Source organism: Diadema setosum, chromosome 7 (genome assembly GCF_964275005.1).
Source record: "Diadema setosum chromosome 7, eeDiaSeto1, whole genome shotgun sequence".
Lineage (NCBI taxonomy): Eukaryota > Metazoa > Echinodermata > Echinoidea > Diadematoida > Diadematidae > Diadema > Diadema setosum.
In genome coordinates this window covers 20,904,988-20,927,054 of record NC_092691.1, presented here as the reverse complement: position 1 = coordinate 20,927,054, position 22,067 = coordinate 20,904,988, and the positions used below count along the sequence as shown (strand labels likewise).

The 22,067-nt window shown below is 40.7% G+C and overlaps 2 protein-coding genes across 2 annotated transcripts in view; one reads left to right on the top strand and one right to left on the bottom strand.

Moving 5' to 3' along the window:
* The window catches only part of LOC140230434 (3'-5' RNA helicase YTHDC2-like), a 54,372-nt gene extending 32,305 nt beyond the window's left edge, over positions 1–22,067 (top strand). The window contains exons 20-32 of the mRNA XM_072310588.1: positions 130–249; positions 937–1,102; positions 5,582–5,688; positions 6,811–6,905; positions 7,502–7,678; positions 9,600–9,737; positions 10,513–10,768; positions 11,360–11,455; positions 17,483–17,579; positions 18,228–18,289; positions 18,839–18,887; positions 19,323–19,476; positions 19,977–22,067. Coding sequence (XP_072166689.1) covers positions 130–249; positions 937–1,102; positions 5,582–5,688; positions 6,811–6,905; positions 7,502–7,678; positions 9,600–9,737; positions 10,513–10,768; positions 11,360–11,455; positions 17,483–17,579; positions 18,228–18,289; positions 18,839–18,887; positions 19,323–19,476; positions 19,977–20,364 — 1,905 coding nt within the window. The 3' untranslated portion in view covers positions 20,365–22,067. The remainder of the gene's footprint in view (positions 1–129; positions 250–936; positions 1,103–5,581; positions 5,689–6,810; positions 6,906–7,501; positions 7,679–9,599; positions 9,738–10,512; positions 10,769–11,359; positions 11,456–17,482; positions 17,580–18,227; positions 18,290–18,838; positions 18,888–19,322; positions 19,477–19,976) is intronic.
* Positions 13,316–16,677, bottom strand: LOC140230588 (uncharacterized). Its single transcript, XM_072310731.1, has 2 exons — positions 15,407–16,677; positions 13,316–13,442 (listed from the first exon to the last, which is right to left on the bottom strand). The coding sequence occupies exon 1, from the start codon at positions 16,675–16,677 to the stop codon at positions 15,427–15,429; it is 1,251 nt and encodes a 416-aa protein (XP_072166832.1). The 3' UTR covers positions 13,316–13,442; positions 15,407–15,426.

Genomic DNA, 22,067 nt, shown 5'->3' with positions numbered 1-22,067 from the left:
TCATTGAGGTTTTGATGGATAGTTGTATCCCACAATGCACTGCAATAGTTCAGCCTGTTTTGATATCGCTGCTTGCATTGTTCAGAATTGTTAAACTCACCAAACTTGCCTGACTTTATCACATTGTAGGAGTTGTGTCTACACACCAAGCTGCTGGCCCCCAACGAGACATCGGTGGCTGACTTCTTGAGGAGAGCCCCAGAGCCTCCAGCTGCTCCAGCCATTAGGAATGCCATCCAGCTCCTAAAGGTGAGTTAATCCTACGTCACAGTTTGACCCTCTGGGTTTTATTATCACTCAAAAATGCCATCCATACCTTGTTTAATTCAGTTGCCAGTGATAACATCAGAGTTGAAGTGTTGAAATGTTGAGAATTACCAGCAACTTTTGGAGTCAGATACAAGGATTACATAATTATAGTGATTGGTATGTATAACAGGGTACAGGAAAGACTGCTGATAGTTTGCTATCTCGAATAGAGAATATTGATTGTTTTTATGTATGAATGGCAGAGAATAAAGCACAGCATCATTGGCAACATGTTTACTTAAACAATGATTATTCAAATCTTGGTGGAGATATTATGTATCCCTCTTTTCCAATTTTTGTTTAAAAACAAAAAACAAAATAAGTCCCAAATATCTTAGCAATCTTAGGTCAAAGACTTGCAAGTTTTGATAATTATGATGTATGACATATGTTCTTATGAAACAATTAATTGGTGCAAACGTTTTTTTTTTTTTTCTGCACAAAATTTGAGTTGGGTATTGATGGGGGGTTGGGGGGAGCAAGGAGGTGGGGAGGAGTTGGGTTACCAGAGTAGCAGTACATTCAGTACATACCACAAGATATAGTCCAGCATCACTGTGTGTTGATGAGCTAGTGATTTCTCTGTTGATTACTGTCACCACAACCTTTGTGTCCACTGCGTCTTAGTCCATTGATGCCATGGACAAGTGGGAGGACCTAACTGAGCTGGGCTGCCACCTTGCTGACCTCCCAGTTGACCCCCGGCTAGGGAAGATGGTCCTCTATGCCATTGTCCTAAAGTGCCTTGACCCCGTCCTGACCATCGTGTGTGCCCTCGCCTACAAGGACCCATGTAAGCTTGACGTTTGTATTCCCAGAATTACAATGGACTTCTGTTATAACAAAGTCCTTCGGACCGGCAGTTTTCTTTCATTATATCGAATTTCATTCTATTCATTCTAACCGATCAAATAACCAATAGAAATGCATAGAGTGGAGAATGTTGCTGCCTGAATTTTTACTTTGTTGTAACCGGAATTTCGTTATAACCATGTTTGTTATAACGGGAGTGCACTGTACTATATTAACTTTTTGTTTCATTGAAAATTTTGATGCATCAGATTTGTTATTATAAACATCTTTACTGGGTGCTAGGGAGTGGCACATGAGGGCTCACATGCCTGCGGGTAGTAGTAAAGAGTTTTATTTTTGGTAACCCTGGCCCATGTGTCTCTCCCTTACATTTTATACATGAACTTTTGTATGTATGTGATACTGCAATTATAAAGCCACATAATAAATGAATAAATAAATTAATAAATAAAGAGATAAATAAATAAATCAATTAAATAATTAATTAATTAATTGATTAATAAAAGAATGAATGAATGAATGAATAGATAGATAAATGAGTAAATAAATGAATAGATAAACAGATAAGTAAGTAAATAAATAAATAAATACATAAATACATAAATAAATGTGCATACATACAGGGTTCCCATCCCATCAAATCAGGGAAAATATTTTACTTCCCAAAATTATTTTACAGTGACAGTGTAGCTGGGTGATCAAATCACGATCCGCATGTACAATACATATATAGTAGGCCCTGTGAAATTTGACGGCAAACACACTTCGCCATTCACCATACATATCATCTACAACATTAACAACACGAAGTCCATGAACTGCAGAGGAGAGCAGCAAACACATTCTTTTCCACGGTTACTGGCACCTTCATTACACACACCAGGCATCCGGATGAATTGCATTATGCTAAACAACAACAACATCCCCCCCCCCCCCACATGCTTTTCACCTCATCAATCAATACGCAATGAGTTTGCAGTGAGTATGTATCACCTTCTGTTACGCTATCTTTTATGACATTTTTTGTAACACAAACATACGGCCGCCTGGAGACTCAATGAAAAAAGAAAAAAAGAAAGAGTTTTATAGATGTACAAAATATGAATCAAATGTACACTGAATAAATTTTTTCGTTAACCAATGCAGGTTGTATCACAAGGATATGCATTCACAATAAAGAGTGCGATTCTACTTTGAATCAATTTCTAAACTTTAAAGCCCAAACAAAGTTCTGGTACGCCTGCAAAAGTTGTCAAATTTTGCTCCAAAATGTGAACGTATGCCTAGGAAATGTGCGGAATAACGCTGTAATAACAATATATTCGATGGGTAACGACGAAAATGGGAAATATTAACCAAAAACGTTCAGTCTCAGAACTTACCCAAACGGGGTCAGGCTAGACTCGGACTCGGGGATAACTCGGCCTCGCTTTGCTTGACGGCGGGATGAGTTGTATTGGTTGTCCCTCTGGATTGTACAGTGTTGTACTATGCATATGGGAGCGGCCTGTATAAACTACATTGTAGCACTTGGCGTTCTGGCTACTCGCAGTAATGGTCTGAGTTGTTACAACGCGCGCATCAAAAACCTCTTTGGCGCGCATGCAAAATTAGTGTGCGCCTCTCAAGCACCTCTAAAAACAATCACAGACACTTGATAAACAACAACAAAAACTTCAAAGACAGCGCGTCTCAGAACTGAGGTGATGTGCGTATACTAGTAGGCTTGGAGGACCGCGCGCTGTCCATTTGTTTTGTACAGGATTAGCACGCACTTTCCTGTCTGCTCAGTAAGGCCTCGTTTGGTACCCGTAGTATTATAGAGTACTGATGAACATGGCGATCACGAACTGTGTGTAAATTGTCTGAAATAGGGTTGAGTTTTCCCTGAGACCGAGTTAGTCTGGAGCCTTCTGGAATAAAGTCGGTCTACCGACTTTTATTATTTTTCTCAAAATACTCCAAAACGACTCATCATTCCGGCAAACCGCGTCAGCCAGGTAAGTTTCTTTGTAGACTCTTTCGATATATTGCAAGCAAATATGAAATGGTGCCAAACGGATTCTCAAGCCCTTACCAGAACTTTGTTTTCACTTTAAATTATCCAAAGGTTTACTGGATATGTACGGCCTATGTGACAACTAAATCAGTTTTCATTTCTCTTTAACTAACTTTCTGTTTCTCTGACATGCATCATCATATATGTGTAGTGATCATAATTATGACTTTAACAGTAAATCTGAAAATCCAAGGACACCGTCTCATTACTGTGCAGATACATGTGCACAAAACATGATGTTACAGTTTCTCTGTATCATAAAGAAGATTAAAGAGCACAGACAATGATATGAAAAGAGGAAAGGTAGAGAAAATGATGAAAGAAATAGATAAGTATGACATTGTGTGTTTATGGTGTAGAAAAGAATGAGTCAATCGTGGTCTGCTCTTTGGTAGATACTACTTGAATGTAGACCAGTGCTTCAATCTGATGAACAAGCGGCAAGGCACTATGAATGCCGTTTTCCTGAACAAAACTGACAAAGATCATCCAACATCTGCATCTTCCGTAAGCTGAATAGCGGTGGTCGAAGAGGCTCAACGTCAGCATCAGAGTTGTCGCTGCGTTCCTCATCCGCGTTTGAGCTCCTTGCACTATCCATCAGCTCCTCGTTTGTCAGCTCACCTGCGACTTCACGATCGTCGCCTGTGCTGACATAGTTGTCAAACTCCTCTTTCATCATGTTGGTGGGAGCAGCCATGTCTGCAGGGGCATCGTCATGTGCTTCCTCCTCCACATGCACGTCATCATCACCATCATTCTTGAAGTGTGCCTTCTTGTAGCAGTTTCCGGTGGTCTGCGGTTTCACCCCATTCCATGATTCTTTCGCTAGGTAGACAGCATCTAGGATGGTGATGGTTGCTGCTACGTCGAGGGCTTGCTTACTCTCATTGCTGTCGAGAGCCGCAATGATCCTGCTGTTCAGGCAGTTTAAGTAATGGCCCTTCCAGTTACGAATAACGCCCTTATCCATGGGCTACATGATTGAGGTCGTGTTTGGCGGCAGGAACTTGACCTCGATGTTGGTGAGCGTGATGTCACTCAGATGAGGAGAGCAGTTGTCTACTAGGAGACAGATCTTCCCATCTTGGGCGCATAATTGGGCATCCCACTCCGTCAGCCACTCTTGGAAGATGCTCCCTGCCATCCAGGCATTTTTTGAAGCGTGATATTTCACGGGGAGCTTCTTATGATCTTGTGGGAATACCCCCCTGGCAGATTGTTACCTCTAGTGCAGTACCCCTTGCAAGGAATAGATCATATGTCTGCAGAAGCAGCTATTGCGTAATATACAGCCAAGCCCAACATAATTTTTTTTTCTTGGTAGTCTTTTAATGAAACATGGAATATGACATTTGTCACCTGAAAAAAAAAAAAAAAAGTAGAAAGACATCAAAAATAAGATAACATGTAATAAAATCTTAGATAATTACTACAAATCGTCATGATTACGTGAAATTTGGCAGGCAAAGGGCTTCAAATACAACATACTGTGATGAGGAAATAAAGAATAACATTTCAAAATAAAAAAATGTAATAAAGTGTTAAAACGATGATCAACTGTGATTATCATGTTAAAATTGACAGGCATCATAAAGGGTTCCAAATGCCATGTACCCTCAACTAGTTTAATGAGTCCAACATATCAAATAATGATTAATGCATAAACATCATAAACTTTTTTTTTTCCATCACACCACAAATTCATGAAATTATGATATTCAATGTAGGAGAATACCTACTTCCATTTTCAGATTGATAAAATTTGGTTGTGAGAAAAAAAAAATAATGTGGTCAAATTGGCCATAACATAGACTGAGCCATAGAAACAGCGGTGATCTTGCAATCCTTGGCGCTTCATCTGGCTGAAATGCATGCAGTTGCTGAACCACAAGTTAGTCATCCCTTTTGTGGAGGAGAAAAAAACATGAAAATAATGTAACCACTCACAATTTTTTATTGGACCACCAAAAATAAAATTTCTTAAAAAGTGATTGCTCGACATTCATTTCTGATGGCTCGGAGTCACTCAGAAGAATACAGTGGTTGTATTCATGTCTTTCCGATGTCTTTGGTCATTTGGGATAATGTCATATCTTTGAAAGAATTAATCTTCTATCTGAAGAAGCAGCTATTGCTTGATATCTTTTGTGCTACTAATATCATGAAATGTCATTTTCTGGTGACCTGACAATGAAATTTAGAGGCCACGTGGTGCTTGGACCACCGGACCACCACTCATTTTGAGCCAGGATAAACTTAATGTGAGCTGAAGAGAGATCACATATGCTGGTTTCCCTTATCTTAAGGGCTCATCCTTACAACATATAATTTTTGCAGTGAACTTTACTTCCTGGTATCTCATATACCTCCAATGTTTCACTTGATGTGTCCTTGTAGTTGTACTTCCAAGCCATCCATCTGAGAAGAGGGGAGCCATGCAGATCAGGAAGAAGTATGCAGCAAACACTTTCAGCGATCACATGGTGCTGCTCAGAGCATTCCAGGTAAATGTTCAGTACAAAAAGACAAGCTTATTTTCAGTTACATTCTTTCTTAACCCTTTGCTCATGTGCCATGTAACAAGAATATCTGCATCTGAAAGTTAACAAAATATGATACTTGATATACAGTACTGTATGTAAGTATCTATATTGTGAGAGAGTTCTAGGAGCTGTGATTGTTTGAATCTAATTCTGAATTTATATCCCTCCTTATTATAGAATTAAGGAAGAACACTAGTTCAGACTTCAATAATGTTGATAAATCTTTTTTACATGTGTTCATGCCGGTACATGCTCCAGAGACTTGTAACAAAGTTTGGATTAGTTGCGTTAAATTTGATGGCTTGAATGATGAAGCATTTTGCTGAAAAAGAACGGGATAGTCACTTTACTTTCTTCATAGCAGTGATCATTTTCTTTTTTTACCTGTATAAGAAAAGTCCCGTAAGCATGTTTTGCTCATGAGAGTGACAATATTAATTGTTGTGCAGATTGTTAGGCATGATGATATAGTTCCTTCTTTATTTATAACATAATGACATCGTCTACAGATAAGACTAGGGGATCATTATCCCTGTGCGTCATTCTACCATGTCAGAGCCTCCCAGTCTACTTGATTCTGCAGGAGTCTCCCCCCAAATAAAATCTTCTCTGCACTTTTTGGCAAAGGAATATCAGAACTTGCCTGTTTGGGGAAATAGTTTTTCCCAGGTATTGAGATCCATGTAGCATACCTGTATCTCCCTCAAATTCTGGTATCTCCCTGATTCTGAAGTATGACTATTGGTAGCCCTAGCATGGTAATACCTCTCCACAGAGGATGTGGTCATCAGAAGGAGTAGCACTTCTACTCCTCATTCTGTGAAGCTGGATATGCTTAATTTTGCCACTTTTGCTTTTGCGTAAAACTGTAGTAACTTAAGAATTAACTGTAACTCTGCACTCAATGGTTGCTACCATAGCAACACTATTTCCAAGGCCAGTCAAAGCCAAGGAACGCCGTTATGGTTATCATTGACTGTAAATTGATGTTGACATAGTTTCATGCAATAAATCCCTGATTTGAAAGGAGTGTGCCTTCTGATCATTGCCACGCCCTTTTTTTGCTCCCCATCTGAAACCCAGTCCTGGCAGCGGGCCCGCAGCGACGGGTGGGAGAGCACCTTCTGCAAGCGAAACTACCTGTCCAGAGCCACACTGGAGATGATTGTTGGAATGAGGTGAGCTGCAGAGAAGTGAGGTTTCCATAGGATCTGTCAATGAAATGCTACAGGATATATTTCATTCTGCAGTCTGTAAGGGCTCATTAGGCGGAACAGTGAACCCACACAAATTGCAAAGCAAGATACACATGTATGTTGGTAAATAAGACCATTCTTGATTTTTTGTCAACATCATAACTCTTCAAGAATGTTTCCTTTTGCAATATGTGACACTTATCATAAATAACACTTAATTGTTGGATATACATTAAACTTGAGTCAAAGTATACATAGAACATATGACATTGTTCTTAAATTATTTTGAGATTCAAGCAAGCATATGCCAGCTTCATTATCTTAGGTCTTTGAATTTCTCTGATCCTCAGAAAAGTTGTCTGCAGGTAAATGACCATAATAGCAATGTTAAACATACCATACAAGTAGGTATTACTGTCAGCTGTGTGATGTAGAGAGTCATGCTTGCACACAAAATTTTGAGTTTATGCCCTTGATAATCATGTGGATGGAATGGTCCTATCAACTCAGCAAGATGTGAAGATAACACACACAAAAAAAGATGTGGATGTGAAACATTGTTTTACACCTATGTGCAGAACCCAGCTGTTGGGTCAGCTGAGAGCATCTGGCTTCGTCAGGGCCAGGGGTCCTGGAGACATCCGGGATCTGAACACCAACTCCGAGAACTGGGCTGTGGTCAAGGCTTGTCTCTGTGCTGGCATGTATCCCAGCATTCTCAAGGTGGACCGGGAACGCAGGCAACTGACCACTCAGTGAGTTGTGTCCTAATCGCTATTGGCCGGACAGCCACAGAAATCCTGTCTCAATCCACAATGTTAATTCTATTGCTGATTCAGCATTTAGTACTGAAAGAAAGTTGAGTAATTTTATTGTACTGTCAGGAGAATATATCAAGTATGTTAACTTTATGGCCATTGGAAATCATTGATGCTCTTCTTTTTTGTCCCCGCCGAACGAGTTCGAGCAGGGGACTATGAAACGGGCTCCGTACGTGTGTGTGTCCGTGTGTGTGTCCGTCCGTGTGTCCGTGCGTCCGTGTGTGATCAAAATGTTCAATTTGCTACTTCTCTGTCATTTATGAGCCAATTTTGATTCTGTTTGCTTTATATGATAGCACTACATGAGAGCTTTGAAATTTGTACACAGAATTTCAGTTGTGACCTTTGACCTTGACCTTTGACCTATATTGTACATTTTGCTTCAAAATGCTACTCCTTCGCCATTTCTAACCCGATTTCGATTCCGTTTGCTTTATGTGATGGCACTAGGTGAGGGTTTCAAAACTTCTACACAGAATTTTGACCTTTGACTTCTTTGACCTTTGACCTTGATTTTTTACCTATATTGTACATTGGGTACAAAATGCTACTCCTTCGCCATTTCTAACCTGATTTCGATTCCGTTTGCTTTATGTGATGGCACTAGGTGAGGGCTTCAAAACTTCTACACAGAATTTTGACCTTTGACTTCTTTGACCTTTGACCTTGATTTTTGACCTATATTGTACATTTTGCTACAAAATGCTACTCCTTCGCCATTTCTAACCCGATTTCGATTCCGTTTGCTTTATGTGATGGCACTAGGTGAGGGCTTCAAAACTTCTGCACAGAATTTTGACCTTTGACTTCTTTGACCTTTGACCTTGATTTTTGACCTATATTGAACATTTTGCTACAAAATGCTACTCCTTTGCCATTTCTAACCCAGTTTCACTTCCGTTTGCTTTATGTGATGGCACTAGGTGAGGGCTTCAAAACTTCTACACAGAATTTTGACCCTTGACTTCTTTGACCTTTGACCTTGATTTTTGACCTATATTGTACATTGGCTACAAAATGCTACTCCTTTGCCATTTCTAACCCGATTTCGATTCCGTTTTCTTTATGTGATGGCACTAGGTGAGGGCTTCAAAGCTTCTACACAGAATTTTGACCTTTGACTTCTTTGACCTTTGACCTTGATTTTTGACCTATATTGTACATTGGGTACAAAATGCTACTCTTTCGCCATTTCTAACCCGATTTTGATTCCGTTTGCTTTTTGTGATGGCACTAGGTGAGGGCTTCAAACTTCTACACAGAATTTGACCTTTGACTTCTTTGACCTTTGACCTTGATTTTTTACCGATATTGTACATTTTGCTACTAAATGCTACTTCCGGCGGGGACATATTTTACGCACCGCGTAATTTCTACTTTTCCTTGTTTCTTCTTCTTCTTCTTCTTTTTTTTTTTTTTTGGGGGGGGGGGGGGGCGTCAAATAGCATTCTATTCAATGTATGTCCCAAACATGCAGTCATAATAAAATATAATATGATACCTTGACTTGTGATCTGTCAAAATTCAGCATGAGGCTCGTAACTAATGTTCAGTATAATATGTACATGTATCTTGATTGAAAATATGTTTTTGGTTTTTTTTAACTTCATTAAGCAGGCTTATCATGTGGAAGTTTCCCGCATTGGGACCAAATTGTGATTTTTGTCTTCAAAATATATTTGTACTCTGCTACATTTTGGGGGTTTGTGTGCTTATTTACATCTGCAGAGGTTGACAAACTGGCCTCTGTGTAAAAAATGTGTGTTTTGCTTCAAACTTTTTCATTAAAAAACTGAGCTTTTGACTCTTTGCATTTACCACAATGTAAAGTCACCCCATGTGTTTCCCATGCTAGGATGGAGACAAAGGTGCGCTTCCATCCCAACTCTGTCCTGCATGAGGTGGCCAGAGGAAAGACAACGCTGAGTGAGGAACACATGAAGACTGTGGACAGCCTGCCTTCTGACTGGATGATATATGATGAACTCACAAGGTCAGAATAAATGGTGGTGCAACAGAGGCATCATTTTGATGAAAGTTTGCGTGTAATGGATGGTTGGGAAAAAAAACAGACAAGCAAACCCCAAATCATTCAGTGAATTTGCAATTCAATTCGCGTGTACAAAGGGAGAGATGAGTAATAGATCAAAAGATATTTGAACAAATTGAAGTAAACATCAATTTTTTCATAGTCTGTGTTACCATTCACTGCTACTTTTAGTTTTGTTTGATGTCCATGTAAGTAATTTAGAAAAAAAAAAAACCAGAAGATTCCTGAGGAATGAGACAAAAGGCTGTGATTCCATATTTCCAAAAGAAGCAAAGAAAAAGATATTCTGGTAATAAAAAGTCTTTGAACAACATGAGCCATAAACATAATATCTTAAATTGAAAAACAGTATCATGCTGTTCTTGATATTTGTTGGTCAGTTCATTTTAATGGTATTACTTTATTCTGATAACAGATAATTAGAGTTTGTCCATTTAGATGTTAAATGAAATATAGGGTGAAGAAAATGATGAAGGTGGTAAAGTGTCAAAAATCCACATTCAAACTCACTTCAGATGTATCATGAAATGTGTCAGGAATCAAATTTCTATGTGCCTTAGACATAAAAACCAGGTGAACAAATCATGAAGAGCCACAAAATTTGTGACAAGATTAAAAAACTTTTTTTTTCACAATTCATCTTGAAAAAGACATGTGAATGTGTTCTGAGATTTGATTTCCTCAATTTCACTCACTTCCTCTGCATTCTTGTTTCTAGCTCTCACTTCCGCACCAGCGTACGCTGCGTAACTCTCATCTCACCCGTTACGGTGGGGCTCTTCTGTGGACCTGCCCGGCTTCCCTTTGATGCCCTGGTCCTACCAGAGGGCACAGCTGCCTCCCTGGCAATGCGCATGGGGCCCAGTGGGGACGGGGCAGCAGAGGACTCCAGTGAGGGAGAGGATGAGGATGGGGCAGTTGCCAAGGCAACGCTGAAGCTGGATGAATGGCTAGTCATCAAGGCTGACCCTCTGGTATGCAGTTATAAATTGTTGTCTTTGTGTGCAGCAAGGTCACCTCAATGTAGCTGTCCCCTTTAGTGTCCACCAGAGAACCTGCAATTCTTGCATGATATCTGTGATGTCAGGGTGGGTTTCAATCCATTACTGTCAAGTGCACTCGTAAATTATATGATGTCAATGCTGTTTTATCATATTTGTTCCTACTACCACTGTTAATTTTACTCCTGTCATTGTCATCATCATCATAACCACAAATAATTGTAACTATGGCTGATGTCATTAAATTCTCATTATACTGATTAGTCAGTATTTGCGAATGCTTGAAGATTAGAGGTCATAGAGATATCGTGTAAAGGTTATGAAAGCATGATATAAACCTCGTTATATTATGCTCATAGTCATAGATATCAGAGATGTACGTATTCTATGGTAGCTACTCTTGACCAATTGAAGGATGAGAGGATGAGAGTGTCAGACTAACTACATCTACCAGAATATTTGCACTCCAGCAGCTTCTATTTAAATTGTGTACTGTGTGATTGGAACAAGTCAATTAAACCAATTTAAGCTCTCTCACAAATCTGCTCTGTTGAATTCCTCCAGGCTGCCAGTTTGACCCTGCAGCTGAGGACTAAGTGGCACACATTGTTCCTGAGAAGAATGAGAACCCCAGCCAAGCCCTGGTCCCAGGCAGATGAGGTACTCTATGCTGTAGATTGTGTACCATGCTATATTTGTGCTTCTGTATAGGTGTGTAGGTGTGTGTGCTTGTTTGTTCATGCTGGGGGAGCAGACTGGGGGAAGAGGGACCCAACATCTGGACCAATTTTACATTTTCATCTTCTCTTTGAAAATGGATGGTCAAATTTGCTACAAATTTGGCATTTCTTATCGCCAGTTTTATAGAATATTCAAATGAACACCATGCCCCTGGGGGTCCCCAAAGCCCACAAGTTTGCTATTTATTTCTTAGATAATAGTCTGCAAGAATGCATGAATGGTGAAGTTGCGATTCTCAGGTGAGTACTAGACCCACTGGGTTCCTTGTTTTGTTTGTTTGTTTTTTTTTTTGTTTTGGGTTGTTGTTGTTGTTGTGTTTGTTTGGTTTTTGTTTTTTTTGTTTGTTTGTTTGTTGGTGTTTTTAATCTTCAGTCTTTTTAGGTAGTTATGTGACATGTACAGTGGGCAATGCGGTGGTTGATATACAGTATGTACATGAATCTCGTAGTTGTTGCAATGAGATCCACCACCCTCAGTAAATTTGTGTTGATGAATCCATGAAAAGATGTATGAAGGAATAATAGAAAGATTAAATGAGAACTTACCTGTTTGAAATTTGATCTTTATTTTACGAGGGAGTTGTAGGAAGAGAATACATTGAGAGACCCGCTTTGCGCACGCGCAGTCATTTTTCGAAGCATCAAATGTGGCTGCTGGATATTTGAAAGATTATGGAGAACTTAGCTTCACGTTTGAAAACTTTGGGAGGGAGAGGAGGGAATGTATTCTCTTCCTACAACTCCCTCGTAAAATAAAGATCAAATTTCAAACAGGTAAGTTCTCATTTAATCTTTCTATTTTACTTCTGGAGTCTCCGAAAGAGACTACATTGAGATTTTGAAGCTCAGTAGCCATATTTGTAAGAAATATAACAGAAATGACTATGAATTGTCATTTACCAAAACGGTAAATTGTTTACCTTGTCTGGTCATTTCTTTAGCAGAGCAGTTGTGAGACACTTGCTCCCATCATCGAGCAAGGGTTTTCTGTAGAACTTTCTGAAAGTCTTTTCATTCGTCCAGCCTGCCTTCTCAAGGATAAACGAAACTGGCAAGTCTGCTCTGTGTGCAGCTGACGTCGCAGCTGCTCTTGTTGAGTGAGCCTTATATTTTGAAGTGTCGATTCCTGCCGCTGTCATAACATCTTTGATCCACCTGGAGATGGTTTGTGACGTAACTTTCGCATGGGGTCTGCGAAAACTAATAAAGAGCTGACGCTCTTGGCCTCGAATTTCCTCAGTCCTCCGTATGTAGGCTTTGATGTAGTTGACAACGCACAATCGACGATCTGGAGGGTAGGCTCTCATGCTCAGTGTGTAGCCAGCGTTTCCCGGCCTATTTTGTTTCAGTAGCTCGCTGAAATGAAATGTAACTGATGATCCCTTGAGTATCATGTTGTCCAAATTCAGGAGCTGCAACGACTGTGCTCTCTGTGTTGAGGTGAGAGCCATGAGCATGCATAGTTTTTTGGTGAGATCTCGTAGGCTCAGTGCATTTGCCGGTGACAGCTTTCTGAGATAGCAAAACACAATATTTACATCCCAAGTATCTACATAGCGAGGTCTTGGGGTTCGGAGATGGAAAACTCCCTTCATAAATCTTGATATCAAAATGTTGTTCCCAACTGTAGAGGCACCATCCTCAAGAACTAGGAATGATGCGAGCGCACTTCTTGCTGTGTTGAGTGCATTGTATCCAAGACCTCCTACATGAAAAAGCTCACTAAGAAATTCTAAAACAAACTGAACACTAGAGTGAAGATGGCTTTTCTTCTTACTCTTGCAAAAGTCTTTCCACTTCTTTATGTACACACAATATTGCTTCTGGGTAGAGGCTCTCCAAGAAGCGGCCAAAATGTCCACAATTTCCTTCTTTAGTCCTGTCCTTTCGAAGGGCTGCCGCATAACCTGCAACAGAGAAGATCAATTCGATCATACAAGGGATGTGGTTCATGCGTTACAGGTTGCGTTAATAGGTTCCTACTCCTTGTAATTAGCACTGCTTCACCCTTTAACATCCTTTTCAGCTTAGGAAACCATGCCTGTGTGGGCCAATTTGGCACTACCATTATGCCTTCAGCTCTATCTGTCCTAATTTTTTGAAGACATCTTGGGATGAGACAGAATGGGGGAAAGGCATAGAATTTGTATTCTCCCCAATCCAACATAAATGCATCTACGGCTTCTGCATTTGGATCTGGCAACCAAGTGACATATCTCTCTAGTTGGTTGTTTAGTCTGGACGCAAAGAGATCAATGTCTGGAAGCCCAAAAACTGAAACTAGTTTGTTAAAGGCTTGCTTGTTAAGCATCCATTCATTTCGGTCACTGAACTTTCTAGACCTGCTGTCTGCCTCAGTGTTCTCACTCCCTGGAAGGTGTGCTGCAGTAACCCAAATATTACGTTCCATGCACCACCTCCAGATGTCTCTAGCTGCACTGTCACAGTCCTTGGACTTAATACCCCCCATGTTATTCAAATAAGCAACTGCTGTTGTGTTGTCTGACCTAAGGAGGACATGAACATCATGTAACGAAGAGCAAAAGGACTTCAGTCCAAAACCGGCTGCCAATGTTTCCAGGTAATTGATATCATTCTTTCTAGCTCTTTCCATTTCGAGATCATTCCATCTGCCTCCTGTTTCAATGTACAGATTTGTGGCTCCCCAACCAAGCCCACTAGCGTCTGTACGCAGCTCAAGTGTAGGTCTGTTACGCTTAATTGGTGCACACTCCTCAAAGACATGATTAATCCACCATTTGAGCTCTTCTTTCCCTTCTAATGACAGCTTCATAGGTCTGTCAAAATGGCCTTTGTTAGCTTTAAGGGCAGCAATTTTGTCACGTTCTAGGCATCTGTAGAAAAGAGGGCCATGTTGGACTCCAGGGAAAGTAGCTATTATCTTCCCGATAACATGAGACACCTGCCTGATTGTGGGTCTAGTATTGTCAAGCAAGTCTGAACAGACTGGGATAATGTCCTGCATTTTCTCTTCTGGCAAGGAGATAGTCATATCACCAGTGTGCAGCTTAAACCCTAGGAATGTGAGCTCTTGTTGGGGTTCTAGCATAGATTTCTCCTCGTGGACTACGAAACCTAGCTCAGACAGGAGATTTGTGGTTGCACGTACAGCCTCCTTTGTTTGTTCTATTGACTCTCCGATAATGAGAGTATCATCGAGGTAGCCTAATACTATATGCCCCATTTCTCTCAGTGTAGCGAAAACAGGTTTCAAGAGCTTGGTGAAAAGTCTGGGCGCTGTGCTGAGCCCATTTGGTAGGACTTTGAACCTGTAAAATTTCCCTTGCCATGGAAATTTCAAGAATTTTCTGTGTTCAGTGTCAATTGGAATGGAGTAGTAAGCATCTCGGAGGTCGACTGAGGCTAGGAAATCTCCTGGGGAGATTAAAAGGGCAGCTGTATGAATGTTATCCATTTTGAAGTGTTGTACGCTCACACACTTGTTCAAATCTGTCAAATCAAGTATTAGTCGAACACCCCCATTTTTCTTGGGTCGTGTGAAAATGTTTGAGAGAAATTCTCCTTCTTCATGACCACATTCTTCGATAACATTCTTAGTCAGTAAGCTTGCGATCTCTCTGTCAATACAAGCTGAATTGTGCTGGTTTGGTTTGTATTGAATGAAGGGCTTATCCCTCCTAGGGGGCATACATGCTTCTTCAAACTCAATTTTGTAACCCCTGATTGCTGCCAAAATAAATGGATCAGCTGTGATTTGGCACCATCACCTGTAAAAAAGCCTCACTCGACCTCCGACTGCCACTGGAGTTTTCTTTGGAATACATTGCACACACGTACAAATACATTGGGGAATGCAGGTATGATCATGATGTGAATCGAAACTACCTACCTCTTTGGGTATGCTGGTAGTTATTTCTTGCGCTGCATTGGAGGCCTGTGCTGTGGAGCCTGTTGTGGGGGGCGGCTCGCTGTGCGGGGTGGTGGCTGCTTGCTGTGACCCCACTGTTGGCGCTGACCTAAAAAAGGCCTGCTACTACCGCCGGCTGTTGGTCTGTGTGTTGAGGCAGCTGAACTTGCAGTCCACCCAGCACTTCTGTATTGTCGCTTGGAGAAAGCTGCTCCCCTGTACGGGTGGTACGTGCTAGACTGTGGCCGCGAAATTGGGTTTCTCATCACCCCTGATGCAGCTTTCTGCTCCTCTTTGAGATCTTTCATTCTCTTTCCCAATTCATCCCCGAATAGGAATTTAGTGACGGGAGTGGAAGGTTTGCAAAGATGAGAGTAAGTGGCTGCCATGTCCGGCTTGATAAGTTCTTTCCTCAACGAATTGAGTTCAAAATTGGCATTGCACAGCAACGCCAATGCGTCCTGCTGTGTGTCGGTCAGCTGAGGTGATGGGAAAGACTGTATTAGCGCGCTCAGGCCCTTCGTCAGCGACTTCTGCACACGCTGTAACTTGGCATCTCTACTGCGTGTGTGTTGCGGTAGGTTATCCCAGATCGGGCCGTTCACCTTTGGTGTAGCGAGGTAAACACAGTTGCTCGGGGCTGGATACTTAGATGCCGTCTCTTCCAACACTTTTTCTTCTAGAGGGTGGCTTATGAGGTAAGTAGTAGAGCTGGCTAAGTCCTCGTCTACCGGTAGCCCTGTATCACCCGGCTTGGCAAATTTTGCTGCGAGAGCGGGAATTTCTTGCACGTCTGCCGCGTCTGACGCAAATTCACCTTCTTCTCTGTTGGCTTCGCCCGTGTCACGCACGTGCGGCTCCCCGCACTGTTGAAAATCAGTTTCCATAGGAATTGCACACTGTCCTGCGCTGTGCGCCTCATCGTACGCCACAAAATGGCGCGATGCCGGTTTCGGCGGCGTGGAGTTTACACTGGGCAGCGCGCCGACTACTTTACTCAGAAGACTTTCCAGTCTCGATAGTCTGTCCTCGACATCCGAGGATTTTTCGGCCGTCTTTGGGCCCTGCTTCGCTTGTGGCACTTTACCCGCCATGTTAGTACCGGAAACCGTGACCGACTTAACTAGTTTCTTTTTCGGCTTGACTTGTTTGTCTGTCGGAGGGGAACGTTCTTCGCAAACAACGTTGATGTTTCCCACTGCGCCGGGCTTAGCCGGATGATGCAGCTGTTCTTGGGGCTGTTGTGCCTCCATCACCGTAGCCACCTCGTGACTTTCGTGGAATGAGGCCGCTAGAAAAGGCTGTGCTTGCCGCCTTGCTAAGCACCGAAAATCGTTGTACGATATAGGAAGATTGCGGAATCTAAATTCCACTAACTGCTGGTTTCTAGAACCGTTAGTACCGCGAAATGCAATAAAAGATCAGAATTTTCGACTGCGATAAGGGAACTACGTTCGAATACTCGTGCGTAGAAAAGCGATATGACTGCGCGTGCGCAAAGCGGGTCTCTCAATGTAGTCTCTTTCGGAGACTCCAGAAGTAAAATTTATATCTCCAAGATATATTGCTCAGTGAAACCAGCAATTATATTTGGCTGAACAAGTGAAAGAGTGGGTGAACATATCAGTTGGTTATTGATGTATGTATGGATCTGTGAGCAAATGAAAGAAAGAATGAGTGAATGAATGACAAATGAGAAGAGGATTAAGGTTAATTTAATAATCAAAATATAAGTGAATCAGTAGTGGTACTTGTGTGTGTATGTTTGAATGTATTGGAAAGATTAGAACACAATGATGAGTGAACTGGTGAGTTTCTGATTGGTGTTGTATCTTTGGTTCTACCCCCCCCCCCCCCCACAACTGTATAAGCAGTCCTGAAGACCATTATCCAGTAAGATGCATCGATGAGTGAGTTAGTGAAGTTTCTAGCCGGTGTATCTTTGGTTCTTATCCCACCTGTAGGCAGTCCTGAAGACCATTATCTGATAAGACACATCAATGAGTGAGTTAGTGAAGTTTCTAACTGGTGTATCTGTGGTTCTTATCCCACCTGTAGGTAGTCCTAAAGACCATCATCCACGTACTGACCAGTGAAGAGCAAGCCTTGGGTCTTCAGCAACCTGTAGGAGTTGGACAGAGACCCAAACCAATGGGTAAAGCAGCCCTTTCTCCACTTGATATCTACCTTTTTTTTTATTATCATTGATTTTTCTTTTTTATGTAACTAGTTGAGTGGATGTTGCTCACTGTATATCATTGTATATGCTTGTTATTTCGCTGTGTATATCCTCAGTTATACTCAATGTAATAAATGGTCTTGCTGGAATACAGCTGTCCAGCTGTAAGCAGGCTTTTTATCCATGTATGAATGAAATAAACTCAAAAACTCAGACTAGCTGTGACTTCATGAGAAATTTCTTCAATATTCCACCTCATACTAATGATGTGCTTGAAGTGTCTAAACACGATGTTTGTCTTGTATCATAAGCATCACAAGTGTCAAGCTAACATCATACTGAAGATGTGGGTAATTGGTGCAAATGAGAATATTGCACACCAGAGTATCCAGGGATTTAAAAAAAAAAAAAAAAAGAAGAAGGAAATAATTCTACAAGCTTCATTGATCTCAGAATATCATTCGCTCATGAAGATATATATATATATATTTTTTTTTTTTTTTCCTGAATACCATACAGTTGAATGTTCAGTTCATGTTAAAATGTATACCTGTCAGAGTTTGGCTTGCTTCTGGTCTTAATAACCGACAATTAAATTACATCACTTTTCTTCCCCTTTTTTAGCAATTGAGCAGTTCAACAGCCCTCCACATGGCAGCATCTCAGGGAGATTTTCTGGCCAGCAGGTAAGATTTGACAATCCTCTGGAATTCTGATCATAGATGGGAATTGGTATCCCCAGGAATGTATTTTTGATGACCAAGGAGAGCATCTACAACAGAAATTTCAGAGTTTGAATGAACTACTCCTGAAAGCTTAGTCTAAAGGTAAAAGGAGACTAGCATATGTTTGAATGACTAGGGCCTGTTTCATAAAGAGTTGTAATTGATCTTAAGCTTGATTTGTCGAGCGTAACTCGTTGAATTGAGCGTAAGTTCAATATTGAGCATAAGTCCTGTTTCATAAAGACACTTACACTTGATTTCGAGAAAAATCAAGCATAACTTTCAGTAGATTGAGCGTTACTTGCAATCAATCGCAAAGTTGTTTATGAAACGCAATTTGTGATTGATCGCGACTTATGCTCAATCTTTTTGAAACAGGCCCCTACTAGAGATTATACATTATGAGGTCAGAGTAGTATTCTCTATTTTTAGTGACAGTACTAGAGAGTGTTTTTTATCTTTTCAGAAATTGCTAACGTCTGTGTTTTGCATGTTTTTGTGATCCAGCAGCAAGGCCATGGCAGGGGAGGCATGAGAAACAATGATCAGCGTCAGGGAGGTGAGTGATTCAATTCAAGCTATCACTTGTAATACCTTCATTAATCATTAGATGGTTTATCCCTAGCAATAAAGGATTATTTCTTAAAGAGCTTACAGTGGCATTGTGCTGTTAACAAAGAACAAGAAAAATAAGATGTTTCTGGTCAAGCTGGTTGCACCTAGTTCTGCGCCTTGAGTATGTTAACTATGTGGAACTGGCGCATTATAAGTACCCTGTATTATTGTTATTATTCTTACATAGATAGGATAAAAATGCAAAAAAAAAAAAAATGAATAAACAAATAAATAAATAATAATAATAATAATAATATGTTTTCAAGAGACAGATAATTCATGCACTTACAAGGACATGTGATAGATATCTCAAGAACACAAATACATTTCGAAGTGGCATCGTTGATCATGGTCTCTCTTGGGCAATTTGTGTTGACAGGTCAGAACTTTGGTAGAGGTGGGCGAGCTCAACCTCCTTCCAGTCCCTCCTACCAGGGTGGAGGGGGTTTCAGGGGCCCCCAGGGACACAATCAAACAAACTGGAGACACTCCCCCAAATCTGGGAGTGGTGGTCGTTGGAACAACTCACAGAGGTAAGTACATGGTGAAAATCCACCTACCTGTATGCATTGCTAAACCCTGCTTCTTTTTTTTTATACATGTATGTAGCGTATGTTCTAAGTTGTGTGCCACACTGTATTCTGTATGTTATGCTGTAAAAGCACAAATGTGGTTCCACACACATCCATAAATGTTGAAAATCATATCAGGTGGCACTGAGCATTACCATAGATGCTGAAGGTAGTTCCTTTCTTACACATGGTGTGTACATGTTACTGCCAATTCAAGCTATTGTATATTCATTTTTTTATTTTGAAAAAAAAAAAAAAGGACAGGAACAATGAAATTGTGCGTATCTGCAAAAATGTCAAACAACAATATTCATTTTATTTCTACACAGAATGCATTTAAACAGTGGAAAACTAATCACTACACATTTTCAATGAGCTTGCTTCTCATAAATTGAAAGGGGGGAAAAAAAAGCAACCAAAGCAACGTTAACCATAAATAAAAGCTTTCCCTCTGATTAAAGGAACACACCGCCAGCTGGCTCCATGGTCCAGCCCCAGGATCTCCGACAAGCTGGCTCTGGCAATTCCCAAGTCGCATGGTCCACTCAGGATGGGAACCAGTTCTCCCCGATTGCCCACTCCTCTCCAGCCTTCCAGATGGGGCCTCCGCACTCCTTCAGGCCCTCTGGCTCCGCCTCCGGAGGGGAGCGCATGTCACCCATCCCACATGGCAACAGGGAGTCCTCGTCATCGTCTCGTGGTGGTGGTGGGAAGAGGAACTCACCAGGAGGAGGAGGTGGTAACTACCGCTCCTCCCGTGGGCTCAACGTCCATGCCAAGGAGTTCCATGGGTCAGGCTTCAAGCCCAAAGGAGCAGTGCGTCCTCCACCTGGCTTTCAACAGTTCTAAGCTTGAGAGGATTTTCCCAATTGGTGCTGCCTAAAAACAGTGAATAGCAAATTTCTTCTTGTACTGTGTCCATGACAAAATGCAGATCAATGATGCATTTTCATCTGTTCCTCATCAAAATTGACAGTTTGATCCAACTCCTTTTTTTGTTTTAATGCTTTTAAAATCATTTTATTTTCCCCACCGAACTTTATATCTCTTCTTATGTTTCCAGTAGTTAACCTTTGTTGCATTGTTTTATCAGAGGTGACAATATGTGGTTTACAGTATCAGGAAAAAACAAAACAAAAACAACAAACACACGTACAGAGTAATGTGCCAAAGAGTCACCTTGCACCTATACTTTTTGTATAAAGTTTTCATTTATATTTTCAATTATTGCCATGATTTCATGTTTGTCATGGTATTTGTAGTAAGCATGCTGAGTTTTGTCTTGTTTTTTTCCTTTGTTCTTTCTTGCTGATTTATCATTAACTTTTATTCCATTATGTCTTTTAAATCTCATATACCTTAGTTCCAGTATGTCTCACAGAGAAATTGCTTGCTTTTGTTAAGAACAAGCTCACTGAAGTATCCAACATTTTATGTCAAAGATGAGATGGAGTCACTGTTACACATCAGTCCAGTGGCCATGTAAAATATGAATATTTGTATAATATGCTGACACCGCCTTAATTGGTATCTTGTGCATTGATTGAAAATTACGATGTCATCACCATAGACAACTATCTTGGTGCAACACAGCCACTAAAATATAAGCATCCTGCATATTCTTGCCAGTACTGGGGTGAGTTCAGCGATATATATTGTTGAGATTGCAGATGATTTTAAGCAGTAACTCCTCATTGGCACATCTTCTAGTGGTGTGTCTGCTCTAGTATTGCCAAAGTGCCCAAAGTTTGTGCATTCCTTGGGCACCAAGTATTGTTTGCAAGGCAGCTTGTATTGGGAATATTTATGACCAGCCTCTGATGCGAGGTCTGAATGCATCAATATTACTGTACAGAGTTTATGGTGGATATGCAAGTTTAAAATCAGATTGTGATGACTTTATGCAGTATTTTCACATGACATAAGAATGTTTTGACATAAGAATGTTTTAGGTATCCTCTGTGATACAAGATACATGGTAATGTCACCTTGGAACCAGAAAGGCTTAATTTTTGCAGACTGTGTGAAGTCTTAATGCCCGTATGGCTCTTGACAGCTCACTGAGCTCACAAATAGTGGATGTTCTGAAATGAGTAGGCATGCCGTTTCTCAATTGATGAATCAATGAGCTGAATTTAGCACACGATTCTCCTAGATTGCATTTGTACGTGTATTGGATTGCTAGCAAAGGTGTGAATGCATTGTCAACATCAGTGGATGAACTGGGAAATGTCTAGAGATATTTTGATTCTGATTTGGGGGAATGTTTCACTGTGCATGTGTGAGTTGTGTGTGTGTGTGTGTGTGTGTGTGTGCATGTTTATGTCACCTCACAAAATTTTCCTAAACACAATGCATTTTTCATGGGAAGAATTATTGTTCATATGACATTTATGCTGAAAACAGGGTCCAAACACCAATAATTTCTGAAGTATAAAGCAACTGCTTTATGGAAGCCATCAAAGATATTAATGAAATATGTATAGTATAGAGTATTAAAGTGTCAACAGTATCATTTTGAATAATAGTAAATGTGTTTAACCCTATTCTAA

Coding starts and splice junctions, on each gene's coding strand:
- LOC140230588 (XM_072310731.1), bottom strand. CDS start 16,677: ATGGAGGCACAACAGCCCCAAGAACAGCTGCATCATCCGGCTAAGCCC.